This window comes from Taudactylus pleione, unplaced genomic scaffold (assembly GCF_031769625.1).
Source record: "Taudactylus pleione unplaced genomic scaffold, aTauple2 ptg000326l, whole genome shotgun sequence".
Classification (NCBI taxonomy): domain Eukaryota; kingdom Metazoa; phylum Chordata; class Amphibia; order Anura; family Myobatrachidae; genus Taudactylus; species Taudactylus pleione.
The window spans coordinates 2551564-2576500 of record NW_028284727.1 but is presented as its reverse complement, the minus strand read 5'-3'; the positions used below and the strand labels follow the sequence as shown (position 1 = coordinate 2576500).

The following is a 24937-nucleotide window of genomic DNA, read 5'->3' as shown; positions in this document are numbered from 1 at the left end:
TATTATTTTTTCAAAAATATTTTTTTATCATTTTTCTCAGATGCCCGATTAGGTTATATTAGTTATATGTTATGTTTTTTATGATGTGGTGGTTCACGATTATATATGTATGGCACTAAAGCTCCTCCATGGTTCCCTATATATTCATTATGATCAGCATGTAGTTATTGTTATACTTATATGTGTATTTATATTGAATATATGTATGTATAAATACTCTTTTGCAGAGTTAAAGGATGCATTATAGTTTATAATGTTAGGCACATAGATGTATGGGTATTATATTGATGTCTGACGCATAAAGGAACATGTTTTACCAGTCAGTATTCCCGGGTGCATTATGTAGCAGACCGGAAGTGATGTTGCGTGTGTGGAACGCATGACTTCCGGTATCGCTGGAACGCATACCGGAAGTAAGATCCTGGTTGTAGCTATTAGCTGAACAGCGATGTCTGTACTTTGTGTGTTTGCTCTTGCGCTATGGCGCCTGGATGGATATGAGGTTCGTTATTGATATGATGTTTGTGAATAAGTATTTGTGCTATTTTTGATGTGTTCTATCCCGCGGGTGTCGCTTCCGGTCCCGGAGGGTTAATGGGGGTGGAGCAATAATGGAGACTTATTGAGTGAGGTATATAAGGTGGCCAGTATGGAGGGTGCTTGTAGGTCCTGTGTCTCACTGGTGGTGTCCTGATGAAGGCCGCGTTTGTGCGGTCGAAACGTCGACTTGTGACCTTTTAAACATGATGTGATCATTAAAGTAGGTTTGATACTTTGGAAATGAGAAGTCCTGGTGAGTGCATTCTTTATATGGCCTGAATATTTACTGGTACTTCCAATTGTACCTGTGAATGGTCACCCCGGGCTATATTGCGTACTGCTTGGTGTGAGTGCTGACCCCCTATTGGATGTTTAGATTATATATATATATATATATGTGTGTATATATATATATATATATATATATATATATATATATATAAATTGTGGGACATGACAGAATGTGTTAAATTACCTCCAGTTTGGTAACCAACTCTAAATTGATTAAGATCACTTAAAAATTACTGAGATTAATACATTTTAACCAGTGATCAATCATTTTTTTTTTTTTTTTTTAATAATAAAGCATATGTGAACTTTAAGTTTACCACATTTTTCTTTATAGTCCATTTACTCCACTTTGTAGCCATCCCGTTATTGTGCACATTCACCATATATATTTACAGTACAAAGAAAAAGTCCTAAGCCGAAATTATCTAAATTGTAAATACTTTTTTTTATTATACATTTTAATTTTTACAACAGAGCAAACAGGGGGCAGAGGAACATACATTAAAAGATAGCAAATTATTACAAATTCAGTGATTTGCCTCAAGAACATGTCTACATGTTTCTTTATTATTACATTAAACATATAAATGTCACAGATTTTCCATTATACACAATATGCCTTATGTCTAGTCACCATTTGCTAGTCCCCTAATCTCATTGCGATTTTGCAGAATCGGACTCAACTCCCAATCCTTATATAAATGTCACTAAAGTATGAATGTTATGTGAACCTGCGCAGCTCAGCCATATAGAGAATTACCTTGAGTGTGCAATACCAAAATGATTGAGCAATAGCTGAATATTCAAGAACTAGACAAACCAATACTCATGAACACACATGACGTTTACTATGTCTTTTTTGGAGAGATGTTCATCCAAACAACATTCAAAGAAATCAACATCCGGCGGATGTAATACTGACGCTGGAAGACAGAAGAACGAGGATCCCGACAGGGTAAGTATTTAAACTATCCCTAACCCTCCCCCCAACCCTCCCTTAGGGGTGCCTAACCCTAACCTCTCCCCCCCGACATTCATAAGCCACCCAGTTAATCATAGCCTGTACAGCACATAGTGAGTGTTTTACTTTGTCTCTCTAGTACATAGACATTGTGTTGTGTTTAATATGTTGTACCATGTATAGTCTCTTTTAATGACTATCATGCAACACTTCATTCATTTTGGAACCATTTTAATATATGGCTGTATTTAACTTTACTATAGCTATAAATTATTATTATGGAAATTGTTATTAAGTGCATATATGAAGGGTATCAAGATTTCTGTCTTTTACTGACTATTTAAAGAAAATTTGCCCTGCTTTAAATTACTTGAAGACCAATAAAGGTATGCACTATTGCTGCACTATCCAGTATGAGGTGGCCTCAGATTGCATACAAAGGATTAGCTGCAATATGATGCTCCCTGGCCACATTCAGGGGCCTATTTGTTATCCTTTGTACAAATGCCCCCAAAACGAACATTCCTTTTTGTAGTGATTTGGAATGTTCTATTGCTCAGGACCCCAAACAGTGCATGTTTTCCAGGTCTCCTCACAGAATCACAAGTGAAATAATTAGTTCCACTTGTGCACCTTCTAGGTGACCTGGAAAACGTGAACTGCTTGGGGTCCTGAGGACCGAGTTTGGGAACCACTGTTCTACTGCATAAATTTATCATTGGGCTGTCGCTGGGGACACGAGCTCCGCTAAGAAGCCATCCTGGTGATGAGTAAAAAGCTAATGTGCAAACTAAAGAAATGTGATGGGCATTGTGAACAGCTCCAGCCCACTGGGGAACAATCAAAATATCAGTCTCAATGACTCAGCTGGAATTACCTCCGCAGACAAGATCTACCCATCCACTAGCAGATATGAAAACGACTGAACGATTACGACATTGTAATAGTGCAGTCGTTTGCCTATCTGTGATGTGTATGCAGTCGGGAAGCCGGCGGACCTAATCCCGACTGCTGACTGCTTAATCCCGGCGAGGGTTAAATGACAGGTGGCTAAATCTAGAAGCCTGTCATTTTACCGACGCCGGGAGACCAGAGCCCAATTGAAGGGACACACCGAGCACAGATAGCCGTGGGGGGGGAGGGTTAGGTTTAGGGTTCCCGTGGGGGACTTAGGGTCAGGCACCTCCCCGGGAGGTTAGGGTTAGGCAGTGGGGAGGGGGGGTGTTAGGGTTAGGCACTGGGGGGGAAGGTTAGGGTTAGGCACCCCTAAGGGAGGGTTAGGGGGTAGAATTAGGTTAGACAATACTTACCTTGGACGATCGGGATTTCCTCCTCTGCCGGCATGCCGCTGTCGGGATTCCAACCGTACCGATTCCCTGTGAGGAGCCTGCACTGAATGAGCAGTTGTTCAGTACAGGCTCATCCATCATCTGCAAACATGTAGGTCGTCAGGTTGACCAGCATGTTTGCCCGATGATAGATGTCTAAACGACCAGGGGGCACGGGCATCGCTGGTCATTTTAGACATTTTTGCAAATGATTTATGAACGATTGAATGATAACGATATCGTTATCGTCCAATCGTTCATTTAAATTGTCTAGTGCACAGGTTCTCAAACTCTGTCCTCAGGACCCCAAACAGTGCATGTTTTCCAGGTCTCCTCAGAATCCCAAATGAAATAATTAGGTCCACCTGGGGATCTTTTAAAATGTGTCAGTGAGTAATGAGTACACCTGTGCACCTGCTAGGAGACCTACAAAATGTGAACTGTGTGGGGTCCTGAGGGCCGAGTTTGAGAACCACTGGTCTAGTTGGATGGGCAGCATAAGTTTTTCAGAGCTTGTTATATGGGTGCATATTGCCATACTACAAAGTTATAATATATGGTTATTGGTGAAAAAATTGTTTTTGAAAATGGATGTAAGCACATTGTTAATATGCATAATATTAAATTAAACACAAAGAAATAAGACACACAGATCAACAGCCCTGAGATTGTAAATGCTTATGTTTTTAAATAGGGAAAGGTAACATTACTTAACTATTTCTAGTATTGTTCTCCTATCTTAAGCTGTTATTTGTTAAGCAATAAAGGTTAAAAGGTAATACACTTCGCATAATTGGTGTTATAGGACGCAACATGCAAATATTACCCACTAAAGAAACATTAATTACTAAGCAAATAAAAACAAAAACATAATAAATGATGTATGCTGTGTCTGGTTATTACAGAGACTTTTAGGGTTTAGCTGAGATCTGGGAGAGACAGTGACGATCTATGAAACCCCTCTCGTGCTTTACCAAAGCAGGATAATATCATATCGATAGCTGTGTTCACAGTCAGCTGGGAATCTTTCTGGGATTCTCCACGAGATGGATTTACTTCCATCATATCCACTGCAGATAGCAATCCTAAACAGTAAACAAATCTCAGAGTAAATGACTACTGCAGATACATTATAATTGAATGTAGGGTACTTTTTATTGTATGAACAAAAATTACTTTCATTTCCAATCACACAGTAACATCTGCAGAAATGACTGCCTACAAATGCCTACATCGATGGTAATATAGGGTGGGGGATGAGAGCTTCAGACATTCACAGATTTGTTAACTTTTAGAAACAAATGCCATTGCTTAGGATCATCTAATTTCTTTGTACCTATTTCTACATACATACTTCTCCCCACTTCTTGAAAGCATTGTAATAATAATAAGGCTAAGGCTACTAGCTATATTTGGGTTATTCCATCTCAAAAATATTTCCAGGATCAGACCTTTGCTCACCCGGTACCCTACTAAGACCCTCATCCACTCACTGATCATCTCCAGATTGGGCTACTGTAATCAACTCCTAACTGGCCTCTCTGACTCCCACCGCTCTCCGCTCCAATCTGTCCTCAATGCTGCTGCTCAGCTCATCTTCCTCTCCAAATGTTCTCCTACTGGCTCCCATTACCCCTCCCCTTCAAAACCCAATTCAAGCTTCTCACACACACTTGCAAAGCCCTCACCCAAGCCTCGCCCATTTACATCTCTAACCCTATCTCGCTTCACACACCTGCCTGCCCACTTCGCTCCACAAATGCATGTCGCCTCTCCTGCCAACTCACAACTTACACTCACTCCCATTTTCAAGATGTTGCCCATGCTGCTCCCCACCTTTTGGAAATCTCTGCCCCTCTCTGTCTAGTGCTCCACCTCTCTACTAATCTTCAAACGGGCTCTGAAGACCCACATCTTCATCAAAGCTTTCCAGCTCTCATCCTAACCCACTGCTCCTTCCTCACTACCCCATCTGTGTCACCCATGTCTGTGTGCCTCTCCTTTAGAATGTATACCCTCTTCGCTCACGTGCTTCTTCTTCCCTTACTTGTACTATCATTTACACCTAACTCCCCAAATGGCGCCTAACAGTTAGTTGCTGATGCCCTGCAGTTTATTTAAGTGTTATGATCGCTATTGCAGCAATGTTTATAAACCATATCCTTGTCCTTCATTTTTATGTACTGCTGATAACTGTTTTCTTGGGTGATTTGTACTTTCCAAGGCGCTGCGGATCCCTTGTGGCGCCATATATATAAAAAGGATAATAATAGCAGCGTACATTATGTTTTGTGTATCATTAGTTACCTGTATTGTAAAGTTGTTCAGTGATGTACATTCCCTCTCTATAAGTTAGTCCTCCATGGACCGGTGTTCCAGTAGCTGGAGCCACACTGGGGTCCAGTCCATCTATATCAAAACTTAAATGGATGGGTCTTTTTGTCCTTTGAGGATGAAACAATGAACCAAAATCAATATAAATAAAACATTTATGCTGATAAATAAGTTACCTAAATATTTTTAGCAGTGCTTTCTGAAAGGGTAGCTAAACCTAGTTTTACTCTGAGTTACCTCTACAACACCCACACTATGTAACTTTTAATGGCAGATTGTAGATTGGATTTGGTTAAGCAGCAAAGTACAGTATAGTGTGTGAGTCATAACATCAAGCTTGCAGTGATCTTAGTGTCCCTGTCCACGTGGCAAATTACCAATCTTTGTAGTGTATTTGTGTTATCTAGGGAACAGCAAGCCAATCACTGATACCCTTTCAAAGTTAAGCCTAAAACCTGGGTTTTTGCGCATGAATGTGCATCAACCCAGGTCTGGCGTAAGTGTGAAAGATACGACTCTGGTTGATAATTCTGGGTCTCCGACCCTGCTTGCTAGCAGGATTTTTCCTGGGATTTGCAACCCGGCTTGACAACCCAGTTCAAGTGTGAAAGGTGTGACCCGGGTCACACCTAAAACAAATTTATTAGACGGGGACAGTGGCGCTTGGAGATGAGTTCATCTCGAAGCGCCCATTGAATGTCACTGCAAGACCCTGGTCCGGTGTGAAGGGGTAAAGAAGACCCGGGAATAACCCGGGTCATCTCCCTAAGTGTGAAAGGGGTAGCCTGGCTTCAACCCATGCTCCGTGTCACAGGTCCAAGCAGAGTTGAACCCGAGATTTCACACAGTCCAATTTTGTAGCATTATATAGAGAAGCTTTGCTTCATCAGCTGTGTTTAATGATAACTTTTCAGCAAAGGTACTGCGTGGTTTTGGTAGAATCCCAAGAATATTTAATGTATACATCTGTGTTATTACAGTAATATGATAGCTTTATATATGTATTATATAAACAATATGCAGTACTGCATTTATACTCTTAAAACAACTACCTGATATTTTTTGGTCCTGCATTGTACAGTTATATTGTTTTATTGTACATAAAATGTCTGCTTGCTCATTGAAAAGGCACCTATGAAAAGTAATTTAGTGAATTCCTTTCTTCATATTTTGCTTTTTGAATAATTAATGAATATCAATATTTTTATATATTTTCCTTTAAATATAGGTTGATAAGTTTGATCAAGTTTAATATGTGTGTATTTGCAGCCATTGTTTGGATAGTCAACCCACTCCGGAAGCCACAGATTTGTGCCAAAATGCATTACCGTCCACGTGATACTCCAAAACATATCATCGTACTTATTACAGCTTACAGTATATTTTCATAGATCTTATAACTCTACATATTTATAATTTCATCATTCTTACCTATTTTTGATTTTTTTTCTGCTTGCTATATTTTCATTTTGCCCATTTTGTTTTGTATTCTTTCTTCAGATACTGTATACTATCCATATCTGCTGTCTATATATTATATACTCCAACAGACTGCCATTCTCTCTTCCCCATCTTTCCATCTAATACTTTGTCCATAAATTATACCATCAACTAGCTATCCACAGTAGTTAACTACAATATATTACCACCTACTGCCTCTTTCAGCTTATTCCATCATAAGATTATTCCCTACTTCTTTCTTACCACTTCACTAACTAGTACACATTATTACCTTTTACTAATACATTCACCCACTATTCACACTACCCCTGTATTTCTTCTTCATCTTGCACTATACTCTATACTCTGTGCATTAGTTATCCTTGGTGTATAATGCAGTATATTATTTCTATTCTAGCTATGACCAACACCTATCCATCATATGCTTATTTACTCATTGCAGTTCTATTACCATCCCCTGATTTCTCTTCTCTATTGTCATGTCCAGGCTTTCCTACATATGACGACTCTATTTTTCCTCTCATTTAACTCGGCTACAGATATTTCCTCATACACCTAGGGGCATATTTACTAAAGTGATAATTTTTAGAAGTGGAGATGTTGCCCATAGCAATCAATCAGATTCTACCTATTATCTTCTAGAAGGTGCTAGTTAAATGTTAAGTTGAATCTGATTGGTTGCTATGGGCAACATCTCCACTTCTAAAAACTCTCACTTTAGTAAATATATCCCCTAGTGTCTGTACGGCACAAGGTGCCCGGAAGACTGAGCCATTCCAAGAGGTGTATTGTCTTTTTCTTTATATCGAGAGTCTTATTCGCATAGCAGATACAGCAAAACTCAACTCAAAGCTTACTAGAGACCGTGGGGTTCAACTTCAACCCCAAAGGAATTAGTTTTAAACTAGGGGTGAGCGGGTTCGGATTTCTGAAATCCGAACCCCCCCCGATCCGAGGCAGATCCGAGTCAGGCTCGACTTTTCCCGCCTGACTCGGATTCTGAAATCGAGGAAAAACGTCATCATCACGCCTTCCGAGTCTCGCGGGTTTTGGATCCTATATAAGGTACCCGCGTCGGCGCCATTTTCTCACTCGGCTGTGGACAGTGAAGAGGGAGGGTGGGAGTTAGGGCTGGCTGGGCTGTGTAGTGTAGTGCAGAGTAGTGCTGTGCTGTGCTGCTGTTGTCCATAGGGGCGGTGTCCACTACTTCAAAGTCCATAGGGGCTGGCTGTGTTGTGCTGTGCTGCTGTTGTTAATAGGGGCTGTGTCCACTACTTCAAAGTCCATAGGGGCTGGCTGGACTGTGTTGTGCAGTCAGTTGTCCATAGGGGCTGTGTCCACTCCAAAGTCCTGTGCAGTGTCCCAGCCCTAAAGGGGTGCTGTAGTGTTGTCCAGGGGGTGCTCTGTCCGTCAGGGGTGCTCCCCCTAAGTGCTAAAAAAAAATAATATTTTGCACGTGCATCAACAAAGTAGTGCCAAGCGTGTGCCTGTGTCATAAGTAAAGGGCCGGCTGGCTTGACCGTTAAAGGGTGCTGTAACCCCCAAAGTACACTCCAGTCCAAATAACAAAATATTTTCTGTGTTTGTGAATTGTGTGCGCAGTAGCCGCACATGCATCAACAAAGTAGTGCCAAGCGTGCGCCTGTGTCATAAGTCAAGGGCCGGTTTGGACATCTGGTCCGGACTGAAGGACGTGCCAACAATTTCTGACAAGTCTACTGTCACTGCATATGATACTGTCCTCAAAGCAGCAGCGACAAGCGTGCGTCTGTCTGTTAAAGGGTGGTGTAACCCTCAAAGTGCGCTCCACAAACAATAAAAATTCTTTTTTTTTCTGTCTTTGTGAATTGTGTGGGCTGTAGCCGCACCTGCATCCTTAAAGCAGCAGCGACAAGCGTGCGTCTGTCTGTTAAAGGATTACATCGGTGACAGCATCCAAGTAGGCATGTCAGACAGTCCGTACCTGTACTGGCAGGAAAAAGAAGCAATTTGGAGGTCCCTGTACAAACTGGCTCTATTTTATCTGAGTTGCCCCCCCTCCAGTGTGTACTCCGAAAGAGTGTTTAGTGCAGCCGGGAACCTTGTCAGCGAAAGGCGTAGGAGGTTGCTTCCACAAAATGTGGAGAAGATGATGTTCATAAAATGAATTATCAACTCTTCCAGGAAGACCAGCCTCCAGAACGTACAGAGGGACCTGTGGTTGTGGATTCCAGCAGGGACGAATTAATACTCTGTGAGGATGAGGATGTACACAACACTGAAGAGGGTGAGGACGACATCTTGCCTCCGTAGAGCCAGTTTGTGCAGGGACAGATTAATTGCCAGCTTGTTTTGTGGGGGCCCAAACGAACCAATCATTTCAGCCACAGTCGTGTGGCAGACCCTGGCGCTGAAATGATTGGTTTGTTAAAGTGTGCATGTCCTGTTTATACAACATAAGGGTGGGTGGGAGGGCCCAAGGACAATTCCATCTTGCACCTCTTTTTTTTCTTTGAATTATGTACTGTTTGGGGCCTAGTTTTTCAAACTGCCATCCTGTATGCCACTGCAGTGTCACTCCTAGATGGACCACGTGTTTGTGCCGCCCACTCGTATCTCTTAGCATAGTCATCCAGCTACCTCGGTGCAACCTTTTGGATATAAAAACACTATTGTGAGGTGTTCAGAATAGACTGGAAATGAGTGGAAATTAAGGTTATTGAGGTTAATAATAGCATAGGAGCAGAAAAACACACAAATTCTGTGATTTTAGCTGTTTTTATGCTTTTTTAAAAAAAAAATACAGATCCAAAACACAAAACCCAGAACCCAAAACACGGAAGGGTGGTTTTGGCAAAACCAATCCAGATCCAAAACACGAAGAAAGATCCAGATCCAAAACCAAAACACAAAACACGAAAAGTGGCCGGTGCACACCCCTATTTTAAACACGTACAAAGTCGTAGATGATGCACAACAGAACTTGGCGAGTGAAAAAAGTGGGGACCATGCATCATAGCACTTTGTGTACAGATTCAGACTCATTTGCACACAGATGTACAAATGTCATACATCAAATTGATCAGTGTAATCTTGCAAAGTAATTTTGTCGCTTCTACTTGTTTTATTTACTGCATGCAAATTAGATGCACATTTTGAGCGAGAAGACACTCAGCGTGGCCGTGTCACCCGGGACACGTGTTGAGGGGGGCTTTTTGGCATGACTCAAGCCACAGTGTATGAGGACACATCTATATATCCACACTATGGTCTATATCAAATTACCTGCAATTTACCTGCAGGTGTATATGATGCACTAACGGGACCGCCGGTTTTGTGGCTTTTTGGTCACAGCCTCAGAGGGCTCTGTATCCTTTGGTAAAAACCCTACATAGCTTAGTATCGCTAGTAAATATAAACCTAAAACATTCTAGGTCATCTAATCAGAGAAAACATTGAAAGTGATCCAATAGTAATCCTTGCAGTAACCCACTAATAACTTTGGCTAAATGTGAATATATTTAAATTGTTACCACTCTGTTTTCTATCTTTCAGTCCCTTCTCTTCCCATATATATACTTCTCTCCCCTAGACCAGTGGTTCTCAAACCCGGTCCTCAGGACCCCACACAGTTCAAGTTTTCCAGGTCACCTAGCAGGTGCACAGGATTCATTGCTCACTGACACATTTTAAAAGATCCACAGGTGGAGCTAATTGTTAACTTGTGATTCTGTGAGGAGACCAGGAAAACATGCACTGTTTGAGGTCCTGAGGACCGAGTTTGAGAACCTGTGCCCTAGACATAGTAGATATACACATAGTACTGACCTCTTATTTACCAGATTATTATATCCAACTGTATCCAATGCATCTGAAAAATCTAAATTTGTCACATCAATTGCATTGACAACTTTAAAATACACCACCTCCTAAAATACTAAAAAGTTAGGAGGATCCTCATATGGTGACATATAGCTCTAGACCCCCCCTAGGTACAGTAGTTCATGAAACCATGTAGATTGATAGTGTGTTATTTGATTGCTTTCTACATTTTATTTTAAGGTCCTCAGAATCCATGACTGGGTCACAGACGAATAATTTCCATGTTCCAGTTATGTTCATTTAAAAAAAAAAATCTGAATATAGTACTTAACTTTGTATAAATTATTCTGTTCTGTGACCAGTGTTCTTATATTTGTGGACTCTACATCAATTATTAAATAGCTCTATCTTTCTTGTTAAGCTATACAATTATTTTTCCAAGTTTATTTAGCAGCTCAATTGTATCTGTTTAGATGTTCAGTTTTATTTTTCTTGATGTTTATCTCCTGGGTTTAGCCTTGCTATTTTGTTATCCTTTTTTCAGCTTCAGCTTTTCTAAACCTAATTTTCTTCATAGACATTTTGCTACAATTCCTTTTATTTTAGTAAGATATTTTTGTGTCCGTCCTAGTTTCACCAATTGAAATGCTTTATGCCCTTTTTTAGCCCCAATACTTTCCTAGTTAACCTAAAGGTGCGTATCCACTAGCAGACAGTGGAACGACATTGTAATCGTACAGTCGTTCCTCTTCCCCTGCAGTGCTTACATTGAATGATATGCACTGTGTAGACACCCTCCCTCATCCCTGAACATGGTCAATCTGTCGTTATCAGCAGATTGACCAGCATGTTCAAGCAATGATTGATGTTGAAAATGACCATCAGGAGCGCGCATCACTGGTCGTTTTTGAAATTTTCATGCACGATTAATGAGCGATTGCACGATGTCGTAATCATGCAATCGCTCATTTATATCTGCTAGTGGATATGCGGCTTAAGTCTTTGCATTTTTATTAAAATAAATTGTGTTGCCAGATACGTGTTTTCAACACTATTTAAAGTATTTTAAAACTATTCCCATGTTTTCTCAATTTTGTTATTTTTATTTAGTACTATTTCCCAGTCTACAGGCTACAATTTTTGTATAGGATAGTGATATGTTTCCCTTTCAAAATTCATACATTTCTACTCATTCTACATTCTTAAATGTCACAGATATCTTCCTTCTGGGCACCAGTATATTTAACAAGTTTTTACATATTCTCAAAACATCTGATGTACTTCCTAAACAGGCTATATCTTCCAAATTCATTATTAATTCTAATTCTCTTAAAGCATCATTAATTCTAGTTCTCTTACTTGTTAGGAAAACTAGCATTTCTAACCATACATGTCATCTTTTTTTTTTTGTTTTGCTCTCCCCATATCCATTGACTAACATGTACAATTGATCATGTTAGGTAAGAGTTTGCATTTTTACTTTAAGCTACAAAGGGGTCATTTTCAGTGTATTTAAGGTTGCATGAAGTGCAGTATACATTTTAAATAGTTTGACAGATAAAAAAAAAATGTTCTGATGTATTACTTGCCTTTACTTGTTCAGTAATACAGAAGACTGCATACTAATTAAGATATCAGCACTCCTATATTTATGATACAGCTTTGTTAATGCATTCAGTTGCAGTTACAGATTTTAGAGAGAGTCGTGTTTTGCTGCTTAATTACATGTGATTAAATCTTAAACTATCAATTCATATGCACCTATGTTTACAGTAGTTACCACACCAGCCTTGGGTGTGCACATTGCTGTGGAGTCCCCACAGAAATCACTTGTTTCAACATGATAACCCAGTACCACACCCAGTATATGGCAATATCTATAGTGTTAAAGCCGATAGACCCAATAGAGGATGTCTGTACCGTATGTCTTCTGTATAAAATCATCCCTATTCTATCAAATCAGAATAGTTTTCAGGGCTTGTTTTTCCCAAGGCAATAATGCATGCATGGCCAAGCCAGGGGTAGGAGTGATATTACTGCATGACAAAACTGACCAATGTAAAATAGGTAGAACATTTATTTTGTTTACAGATACTCACTTGCCCACTAAATATTCAAGTGTTTCTTCCATCACTTTGTTAATTGTCAGTCTATCCACATCAGACATTGAATAGCTCTTGATACCAAGTGTCTGCAGAATATAGCTATAATAGAAAAAATATATAAGTAAATAACTTGATCTAATATCTTCGACCCTATAGAGAGCAGCTGTGTGCAGTGGCAGATTCAAGGGAGGGGGTGCATAATGTCCACCCCCCTCTGTTGTTTTGGAACTTTCTTGTTCTGTTGCCAGAGTGACAGTTTCTGGCCAGCAGCTCTGATCTGCTTTTTACACCTCACATCAATTACATTTTCATCCTGCAAATACTTTTTGGAAGCCCCATTGCACCGTTCATTCGTAACACCCTGACCTACAGTATCATCCCGGGAAGCAGCAAAACACGGCACAAGGAGCACTGGGACAGGACCCTCCTTCTGAGCAGAATGGGTAGATCCCTCACAGCGGTGTAACCTCGCCAAGCTACAAGTAAGTTGAATACACACCATTTATTTATATACAAATGATTCTCATTTCTATGGCATTAAACACTTTATAGCACCTACTAATGGAAAAAGATTATCTTTATCATCAGGATTAATGTGCTCCCTAAACGTACAACACAAATAAAGTAAAATCAGTGATACTGTTCCCATTGTTTTATTTTACAGGTATTGTGTAAATGTTTTTCTCCAAACTCCATAATAAATAATAATAAATGTGTTAGGTAAAATATTATCAATTTATTATAAAATGTTGCTAGTAAAAATGATTATTATAATAACTTGCTTATGAAGAGATACAAATATAAAGTTTCCATGCAGTATAACTTGCTTCTTTGCCAACTTCAAATTCCTCTTCTGTCCCCCTTCCACCATTACCCTCCCATCTCCAAATTCAAAACCATTCACAATGCTAACTCATCTCTCCAGTACCCCCCCCACACACACACACACACACACACACACACACATCACCAATGGGAATGAAGTCTGTTTTCTCCTCTCATCTGCCCTCCCCTTCTCTGACCCCATACCTTCCTACTACACCTGCATTCTCCTGATGGTTGCTCCCACCTGGCCCATGTCTTCAACCTGTCCCCTCTCCCTTCAAACATGCTGTAGACTACACTGTTATTAAGAAGCCCAAACTTGACACTTTCTCTCAATAACTACATCTCTCTCTCTCTCTCTCTCTCTCTCCACCCCTATGCCTCCATTGCCCTTGAGAAAATGTTTTACTGTTATGATTCAACAATGCTGTACTATTATGGTTCTGTGTCTACTTCTCACTAGCTTTCTCCATTGGTAAGTGTACCCTAAGGATCTGTTGTTATCTCCCTTCTCTTCGCACTCTACACCGCCTCCCTTGGAAATCTCACCATCTCCTTTGGCCTCCAAAGACACCTATACACTGATTATATTTAAAGCTACTTCTCCTCCCCTGACCTTTCTCCCATCATCCTCTCTCATGTCTCCAAATGCTTATCTGCTATCGCCTTCTCAATGTTCCATCAAATTTAACAAAGCCAAGACTGAACTTAATGTTTTCCTCCTTCCAGGATCCCTCCTCCTCCTTTCATCTCTCTCTCTCTCTCTCATCACCCACACTTCTGTCTCCCACGTCCATTGCTTCAGTTGCATCCTTGACTCTACTCTCCTTCACTTCTCATATTGAAGCCATCTCTCAATCTTGCCATTTCCACCTCCTGAACATCACCAGAATCCAGCACTTTCTTACCCCCAATGGCACATAACTCATTCATGCTATCATCATTTCCCACTTAGACTGTTGTAACCTCTTCCTCTCTGCCAACCCTCTCTTTTGACACTCTCCACTTCAATCTATTCTGATCACTGCTTCTCTTCTCTTTATCCTTTCCCACTGCATGGCCCCTGCCCTCCCCCTCTGCAACCTGCTTCATTGACTATCCCGCACAAAATTCAGTTCAAACTTCTTACCCTCAATTACAGAGCCACTCCTCCCCGTCCTACATCTCTAAGCTCATCTCTGTCCATATGGCCTTCCACCCTTTCTTCTCTTCCTCTGACAATGCCTATCCTCCAACCTGGTCACTTCCTCTTACATTCACATCCATGATTTCACTCATAGTACCCCTATGCTCTGGAACTTACTCACCAAGACACACACTCTACCAATCTCCCAAGCTTTAAATGTACCCTTTAAATTTACCTTTTTATTAAAGCACTCCTCACTACCGGGTTGGGTATGGGATGCCTGTGGTCAAAATTCCAACGCTTGCATCCTGAAAGGGTTAGGATACCAACACTTGTCGGTATGTATCCCAACCCTTCTCCTAACCCTCCCCGCTGCCTAAACCTGACCCTCCCCCACCTAGTGCCTACACCTAACTTCCACCCTGCACCCTATCTCTAACCCTCCCCCCTAGTGCCTAACCCTAACCCTCCCCATAGTGCCTAACCCTTACCTTAATCCTCCCCCTAACCTCACTACTTACCTTTGAGATACTGACAGTTGGGTTGATGGCGCCGGTATTCTGACAGGTGTTGGGATTCCGGCGCTGGCATTCTGAGCATTGGAATGCCTGCGGTTGGCTATTGATCGCATCCCACTTTGATAATCATAAATGTTATTTTCGCCGGTATTCTAAGCGCCAGCATTTCAATTGCCGGGATTATGACCGCATCCCTTCATAACCTGATACTTTTCCTAATCCACGATTTATCTTTCCCAGTTCATCCTTAAACTATTCTTCCCTTCCCCTTAGCTGTTACGGTCAGGGTTTTCATCCCTCTTGTTCTTCCTTAGCACACTCCATGCCATCAGTGCTCTGCTCTCATATCATCTTCCTCACTTCAGCAACTATGATTCTGTTTGCTTGTCCATACATTTGGTACTGAATCGATTCCCACAGACAACTGTTAGCTACAGCAAGATTCCCAACACTCATCACTGTTTTATGTTCTATCAAGGCTTATATAGTGTGTGTGTGGATAGATAGATAGATCTGACTGTTCCGACAGCTGCAGCTGTCATTGCCCTAACACCACAGCAGGGGGACAGCACTGTATCTGCTGCAGTGGTGCGAGATCTCGTGATGCTTGCGAGATCCCACGCATGCTCATTGGATCTGGCCAGGAAGTAAGATAGAGGGCAACAGCACTAGGCTGAAGTGATGTGTACTCAGGCAGGGATCACCGGAGGGGGGAGTTTTCACTCCGCCACTCCAGCAGACAAGATAATACATCTCATCGGTAGTGCTTCCTGTTTTACCTCAGTATAAAGAACATGAATTGAACAAAGTACTGATCAATCTTTCACCATCTTGCAGTTGCTTAATCAGTGTATATGTTCTCGAAAATTATTTGAAACTACAGGTTGAGTCTCCCATATCCAAAATGCTTGGGACCAGGGGTATTTTGGATATGGGAATACTTCGTATTTTGGAATAATTGCATACCATATTGAAATGTCTTAGGAATGAGGCCCAAATCTAAACACAGAATGCATTTATGAACCTTATACACACAGCCTGAAGGTAATTTTATACAATATTTTCAATAATTTTGTGGCTCAAACAAAGTTTGTGTACATACATGAAATTCATTTGTGTCATATACAGGCTATACACACAGTCTACAGTAATTTTAGACTTTATTTTTAATAATTTTGCTCCTTAAATAAAGTTTGTGTACATTGAACCATCAAAAATTAAAGTTTCCACTTTCTCAGTCATACTAAAAATATTCCGTATTTCGGAATATTTGGATATGGGAGACTCAACCTGTATATGTTGTATTATACTTTGAACTTTTAATTATTGATACAATCATTGTTTTTACTAACATAATTTAGTAATACAATTATATTTTATGTGAATCCTTTAATTCTGTTTGTTGTATATAGTGCAATACAGTTTATGCATAAAATATTTCTATAATAGGGAATGCTAAAGCTATTTTCAATTATATCTATTGGGGCATAAATGTAGCTTCCCTTCCTCTGTCAGCAAATAAGTCAATTATAGGGAAAAAAATTCAACAGGCGTGAATAGTAAACTTGGGACCTGTCCGGAGGCCAGGGCCAGCCAAGGAGTAGCAACCCCCCAGGGTTGTGTGGCCATGCATGCTCTAGAGTCACTTTACTGCAAAGTATTATGGTGCCCCCTGTCATTTTTACTGGGTCCATCAATGGTTGTGTGTAATCTACTTTATTGGATGTTTGATGAATCTTTTTATTATGTGCATTCCATACACATTGATTTTTTAATGCACCTTTAAACATGTTGTTTCATGAGTTATTAATAAGCGATCTACTGTATTAATTTCTTTTAACCCAAGATGTGTGCCCATACTTAATAGACTCACTTCAGGCTGGATTTCCCCTAATATTTTCAGAGTGGTCCTATCCCACCTAATTTGTGCCTATTTCTTTAATATATTAAAGAGATATATTGCATAAATATGTAAGTTATAAGAACAACTATACTGTTTCAGCTCCAGTACTGGAAATTCAATTCTCTTTGTCTGTTCCTGGACTAATTCAGGAAACCCACTGACAAATGGCATACAGTACTTGAAAGTTCTCAGTTTATGAAGAGCAGTTTAATTCACTGTGATCTTGGTGTGTCCGTTTCTAGTGTCAGATCCAGGAAACAAATGGCAAATATGAACAAGAAAATTGCAAGTGATAGGTAACAGAAAAAGCTAACTAAGGTAGTAATCCATTACAGTAACAGCAGCATTAACTTACTGTTCTCCAGGGTCAACATCTCGTAGTCCAATGTATACAATGTCCTTGGCAGACAGACATGGCTTTACCCAAGAGAATCCTGGGATCTCTGGCATCTAAGACCCAAAAAGTGAAGCATCTTATGTTGTGTGGTTGATTTGTATATATTTAAAGGCAACATAAATCTTCAGCACATAGAAACATAATATCCCTACTGAGACATACCCAAATCATCCTGTCCCTCTTTTACTCCAGTATGTTCCTTTGTTGGCCATATTATGTTTGCTCTTTCTATATTTAACATAACATTCACACTTACATTTTTTGTTTTAGTTCTTTATGGTGTCTGTATATCTATATATTACTCTGTCCTTTATTTCGCTTGAATAGGGTGGATGTGTATTTCTGTACAGTAAGTGTTTTTCACCAGTCCATCCTTCTTTATATTATTCAATGTAAAATAACTGAACTTCTCATAATTTATTTGGAGTTTGTAGATTTAAACCCTTTTAATACTGTATGTATTATTCCTGTATTTACATTCTTTTAGTGTGCTAGCCTAAATCAGAGCAACAGTGATGTCCAGACCCTGCTGCGGTTCTTCAATCTACCTCTTACTAGAAGAATGACATTGATCTGCCATGTCTTGCTGTGGAATCTATTTTCCTAGCTGCCTGGATAGCTGAGCTATATTTTGTTAGGTAAGGGTGTCTGACAGGACAGCTGACGCACTCATCCTAAAAAGTTAGCATCTAATTTCTCAATTCTCCAGGCACCAGGAGAACACACAATTTTATGCAACTGGATCTTGTTAAAGTGCAAATTATTTATTTATACAAAACAATTTACAGTAGCTGTATATGCCCGAAGAATGTGGACTCCTGTGCGGTCATTGTCATCTTCAACACTGTTTGTGTGCAAGTAATCATGAACAACATATCTACTGTGTACTATAAGCCCCTGCTTACCTTGTTTTTCAGCTCTTTTATTAGGAAAGAGACCGGCTGCCCATGTAGATTGCCACTTGGTGATGTAACTGGAGTGTTGATATCTGCATGGGCATCAACCCAAACTACACACAGATCGGGGTGAACCTTAGCATGACCTGCAATCGTCCCAACTGCCAAGCTTCATCAGCACAAACAAAGGATAGGGCAAAGAAACAGAATGTCACAACACAATGACACGTGACACGGGAGCATCTGTGGCTAAAATGCAACTCTTAGAACATTATGTTACAAATTGAAAAATAAATGAATGTATGACATTGATCTCAAACACTGTCTCATTATAGGACTATTTAGTTTGCTAAAATTATTGTCATTTTTATGATTACCTTGTGAGAGTCCGTTTAGGGTTGTTTATTGACCCAAGCAATATAAGAATTAAGGATTTTGGGGTAGAAGACTCTGCCAGTGCAGTTGAAAAGTGTTTGATGGTGCTGCTGTTCTATATTTGCATTTTTTCCCCACTGGATTTTTTTTCCCCCATTAATCTGCCATACTATTTTAACTCAAATATTAAAGTTTGGTTATCTGAGATCTTTTTTATTAAAACATAATTTTTTTTCTGTGTTTTAATAATATAAAATAAATAATAAAAGACCTGTGGTCTCCGCCAAGAACTAGACACACTCTGCCAGACTTTTTGATCTCTGCAACTGCATTGGCAACTTTCTCAGTAGCTTGTCCAACTGTTCGAGGATTCTTCACATTTTGAAATGATTCATCATTAGGTAAATCAGGAAACTGCAGATCACTATAATCCTTCACGTCATATTCTGCAAGACGGGAAAATACATTTTATGCAGAAACTCTCCTCTCACATCTCCTCAACATTGTGTTTTGACACCTTACTCAAGTGTTAATGAATTCCATCAGTATAGTACATTTTATACTGGTAGAAGAGCATGAGAAATACATTAATGCCCATTTTTTTGTAAATAGGCTATTTTTCAATATTTTTTTTTATAAACTGTTACTGCTAAAATGGAAATCAAATAAAATGCAAAATATAAATATACAGGAAAAAGTTAAAGTATAACAGTACAGCATGAACACTAATTACGAAACATCAAAACTATGGGAAAAGCACCTAGTGGTAGAGACAGAACAGAGATTCAGTTTAATAATATATTATTATTTAGAGTGTAATCGTGGGAGAATCTATCTAAAGGTGGGTACACATCTGACAGATATATCTGCAGATCGAGTGATCGGCAGATATATCTGCAGATGATGGTCATTCATACACACTGACCGGCCATCATCTGCTTGTGGCCCCGGCGGTCAGGGGGTGGGACCTGGTGGATGGCAGGCGGGTCGGGGGCGTGTCCTGCCCCCCTATTCGTGGCTGCTGTGTGTGTACGGGCAGTCTGCAGACCGCCCGTACACACCTGCCGATGGACAGATATGTCTGCAGACATATCTGTCCATCGGCTGTGCAGCACAGTCAATGCGATATGTCGGTGAACGGCGACGTTTACAGACATATCGGGGGTACACGCTAGCCGACGGGCAGCAGATTCATTGGCAGATCAGTTGATTGCCCAATGTATCTGTCAGTGTGTACCCAGTTTAAGGTACAGTATATTGTTGTTGGAAGAGGGTTTAAAGAGATTATAGGGCAGAAGGGGGTTATGAATAGAAGGAAGGACCAGGAGAGATCTGGTAAATGATAAAATGATCAGCTCCTCTGCAACACTAGGGGTCAATCCAATTAGGTGCACATTGAGTTCTGTGAGCCGTTCTCACAACGAACTTGCTTTACAAATTCCACTTGCAACCTATTTCCAAACTTGCATTGATTTTTCAGAGGAAAATCAAGGTGTTTTTTTTTTTTTTTTTTTTTTTGTTTGCAGCAATCTGAGCAGGAGAAAAGGTAGAGAAAATGTCTATTTTAAGGTGTCACAGTTCAGAACTTCTGGTACACTCCTCACAATGAATTATCAAGCACTTTGGGGATCTAACTAGCATAATTTGGTCAATAAAGAAATATCAGTTTTTAGAGCAAAAAAATAATCTGATCTCTACGTTTGCAGAATCTGCTGCAGCTCTGCAACAAGGTGAGGGGGCGGGTCTATGCCACCTGGTTTGGGGAAAATGGGTTGGTCATCTTTTGCCACTTCTGTAGGGGTGAGTTATGTCCAACAACAAGGTTTTTTAGCCAAGAGGGGAGAATATAATAAAAATATACAAACGCATATACAGTTACTCATGGTGATAGGGAGTGCTAATATAGTGGGGGCCCATTGGCACTGGGGGTGTGGGCTCTGCCACTGGGATAAATTACCAGTAGGAGGATGATTGGTGATAATGTTGGGGATCTTTTTCCACTGGGGAGGCTATTTTTACTGGCAGGTGGTAAGTGATTTTACAATGTGGTCTGAAGGACACGGGGGGGGGGGGATGCAAAACAAACTAGGTATATTGTTTTAAATAAAGTATTTCAATATATTTTTAAAAATCAATTTTAAACTTTATTGAATAAAAAAATGACAATTTCGGTCTGTTTTTTTGGGAAAAAGGTTAATCAGTTAAGAGGTTAAAACAAAAATTGCTCCATCTTTTCATCGAGCCATATTTGATACTACAGTTTCTGATGTTTTACAGGAGATTATGCAATGAAAAAATACATGTTTATCACATCTACTCAGTGTAATAGTGTTAATGATGTCAAACATATTTACAGTAAACCCACAACAATGAGTCACTAGAGTAACGTTTCAAGTATTAAGGGTGTCTGTGAGCAGTAGGAAATAAGCATGTCACAATATATATTTACTGGAATTGTGTGAAATCCTTAGTAACATTTGTGTTAGAAGGGAAATAAATTGATTACTTATATATAAAATCCGTTCTATACATTAAAGAAAAAAATTTTGGAACTGACCAATAAAAATCTAATTATACATGATGGATATATAGACTATATACAGCCTGAATGTGCTACATATATTGTAAATACAGACAGGATAAACAACAAGAAAGAAAACATTTCTGTTTCATAGATAAATGTTTTTTTGTTTGTTATTTTATATTACATATTGTAATAGTTTGAAAACAAATCTTTAAACAAGTAAATAGATATTTATGATTTATTTAAAAAAGCATTTTGCTATACTGTACCTTACAGCAAAACAGATGGTACAGTACTACAAGGCCGGATTAGCAATGGGGCTGGTGGAGCTGCAGCTCCAGGCTCCCAATAGTCTCACACCATCTCGCTGTTCTGCTGTAGACAATCATTTCAAAAACATAAAAGAACCTTTGGCCGTTAATCGAAATTTACAGAATGTTACCAGCCTTTAAAGATAAGAAACTTATGAATTGTCACAAATGAGACCATAATCTTAAAGACTGGCAAATGAAAAGTGATGTAACGAACTATGGTAAATCCAAGAAGACACATTTTCTCTCGAAAGCACCTGGTTCTTACAAATGTATGGGGTGTAAGACGTGCTGGTACCTGGAAATTGGTCCAGTGGAGACACATCCGCACTCTGGAAAGAAGATTCCAATTAAACACATACTCAGCTGTACTTCCAAATATGTGATCTGCATGATCAAATGCCCTTGTGGCTATGCATATATACTGTAGGCAAAACTATTTGTGCCTTTAGAGAACGTGCCGCTCAACACATGACCGCGATTCATCTTGCTTTTGCTGGGAATGAGGTTGATCAACCTGTCGCTAAACATTTTAAATCTGCAAGACACTCATTGGCGATGCTGCGCTACAAGCTTGTTGACCATATCCCATGGTCTTTAATAAGGGGTGGTGACAGAAATAGAAAATTGCTACAATTCGAAGCTAAATGGATATTTGACTGCAATACAGTTGAGCCTGCTTTTTGTGATTAAGAAATATGGGTACAAAGGGCCACAAGATGGCTATGGTCATATATGATCCTATCTTTATATCTTTTTGCTAGATTGTAGATCTATTGTTCTTTTTGATTAGGGTGATGGTTACCTATATGTACATTTTAGTGATTTTGTCTAGTAGTACAATGTAACATACTTGTGTTATGATGACTATTCTAGTACTGTTTGGTTTTAGTCTCCCACATCTAATGGTGTTTGCTATGCATCTTGACATGCCTATGTTGTTTTGCGTGTCTAGATGAATTATATAGATGATTATATTCCGGCAATGTGTATTGTTGACGGTGGTGGGTTGATCACTGTGGTTACCAGTCTGACCCCCTCCGCTGTCCGTACAGCGTGTGACGTCATGACACGCACGGGACTCCGTGAGGTGGGGTGTGGACAGACGCGACAGGAAGCATGCACTGGGTGATATAAGACAGGTAAGAAATGGTGTTTATTTCTATCCTGACGAAAGATGTGTAAAAGCATCTGAAACGTTGATCTAACAAGCTGTTGCTGTGACTTTTCATTGAAATTCCGAGGAGTGCCACCGATATATGTCTGCTATGTGTTTGGGATCCAATGATTTCCAGTGCAGTGCCGGTCGTATATTCAATAAATAAATATATATATATATATATATATATATATATATATATATATATATACATATATATATATATATATAAAATGTAGCATTTCTTAATCCCTAAGAGATCAATTAGAGATAAGCACACCAGATGTCATAGGGTGAGAGTTTAAAAAAGTGAGAGTTTCTGACACTTTTTAAACTTTGCCAATGTAATAGAGTCCAAAAACAAAGTAACAGAGCGAACTTGCATGTTTTTTTAGACTTAAAAAACTCTCACGATTTAAAATCTCATTCAGATGTTTTCCCATTTTGAAGATAAAACTCAACCAATGTGAGAGTTTACTGCTAAACTCTCACATTTTCTAAACTCTCACCCGATTACATTTGGCCCATGGTGTCCCGTGCCTTTAGATATGCTTTTTTGAAACAAGTTTTTGATATACTGCTATATTTTGCACTTTATTATTGGTGTGCTGATCTCTGATTGATCTCATTGGGATTAAGAAATGTTATAATTTTTGAATATGTGGTTACAGCACCCGGCTTTTGTTTTTTAAGAAAAAAAAGAGATATGTTTGGTTTTTCTTATAAGGAGATATACTGTATATAAAAGTGTGTGTGTACTAGTATGCATGTGTATGTGTATATATATTTATATGTATACAGTGAACAGCGTTGGACAGCACTCAGGGTTAACCACAAAGATAAATAGCCAGGTGCAGCTGGGTTTGTCAACGTTTCAGAGGCTGGAACCTTTTTGTTATCAAGACAGCTCTTCTCAGTGACCAGGAGCTGGGCACTGCACACTAACATCACAGTGCAGCGCACAGCTCCCAATCACTGATCAGGAGCCAGAAGTGCCGGCAGTCTCTCCAGGGGCAGCCTGGCATCTCTGGGAGTGCAGGACACACCCCCAGAATGATAAAACCAGGAGTGTGCCTCAAGGCCACATACCTCCCCTCATGACCACTCACCCTTTTTGGATGTGCCCAGGCACTTTATTGACCGCACTGGGTGTCACTGACCCCAGATGTGCCACTGTACATAAGATATTGTTAAGTATGTAAGTCTCGGGAAGGAGCCACAACAGAGCAGGTAATAGTGACAAACTGCAGAGAGGAGCTGAGGTTGGCCAGAGCATAGGGCAGAGCCAAGCAGGGCCACAGGCTGAGGTCGGTCTGAAATTATAGTATTTCTGTGTGTGTGTGTGTGTGTATGTATGTGTATGTATGTATATATTGTTGACTGCTATTTGAAGAGGTTGCTGGTCAAATTTTGAAGTGAATTAATGGTATTGCAATATAAAACTCCATCCAAACTTGGGAATACAGCATTGGGTAGAATTTAGTGAGATAGAATGAAGTTCAAAATGTCTCTTACCTTCTGTACCATAGTGACACTAAAGATTAGAGCAGGGAAGCTTTCTTTTTACAAAGTCCCTCTCCTATGCTTTATTAATTTGCATGCGTGGCAAATTCATTGGGTAGGTCCTTGATGACCCCCAATGTTAGTGTGAAGAATGTTCTTGCTACTATACTGCCTTTCCTAGTACTCCTTCTCTCTTAATACCATCTCTATCTACTTCAACCTATCCTGCATTCTATATGCATATGATATTTACTATATTCCTCTCCATCTTTTATGGCTTTATAATATGTCTTTACTTCTGCTATATATATATATATATATAGGGATGTGCAGGCTCGGATAGGTTCGAGTTTGCACGTGGAGTTCGGATTTTTCCCTCCAAAAAAACGGAACTCAGAACGAGGCAAAACGTCATCTTACATGGACGAACATCATCATTCCTGGTCTTTTGTCCAGGAATGATGATGTTCGTCCATGTAAGATGACGTTTTGCCTCGTTCTGAGTTCCGTTTTTTTGGAGGGAAAAATCCGAACTCCACGTGCAAACTCGAACCTATCCGAGCCTGCACATCCCTAATA

General features: G+C 39.8%; 1 protein-coding gene and 1 long non-coding RNA gene across 2 annotated transcripts in view; one reads left to right on the top strand and one right to left on the bottom strand.

Annotated features, from left to right (window-relative positions):
• Positions 1-524: 524 nt before the first annotated feature.
• The window catches only part of LOC148509450 (uncharacterized), a 75371-nt gene continuing 50958 nt past the window's right edge, over positions 525-24937 (top strand). The window contains exon 1 of the long non-coding RNA XR_015869433.1: positions 525-793. This is a non-coding gene — a long non-coding RNA (uncharacterized LOC148509450). The remainder of the gene's footprint in view (positions 794-24937) is intronic.
• ARG1 (arginase 1) overlaps positions 1253-24937 on the bottom strand; it is a 33595-nt gene continuing 9910 nt past the window's right edge. The window contains exons 3-8 of the mRNA XM_088443092.1: positions 19133-19307; positions 18496-18655; positions 17549-17643; positions 12816-12920; positions 5428-5564; positions 1253-4205 (exon numbers count right to left, since the gene is read on the bottom strand). Of these exons, the coding sequence (XP_088299218.1) occupies positions 4039-4205; positions 5428-5564; positions 12816-12920; positions 17549-17643; positions 18496-18655; positions 19133-19307 (839 nt within the window). The 3' untranslated portion in view covers positions 1253-4038. The remainder of the gene's footprint in view (positions 4206-5427; positions 5565-12815; positions 12921-17548; positions 17644-18495; positions 18656-19132; positions 19308-24937) is intronic.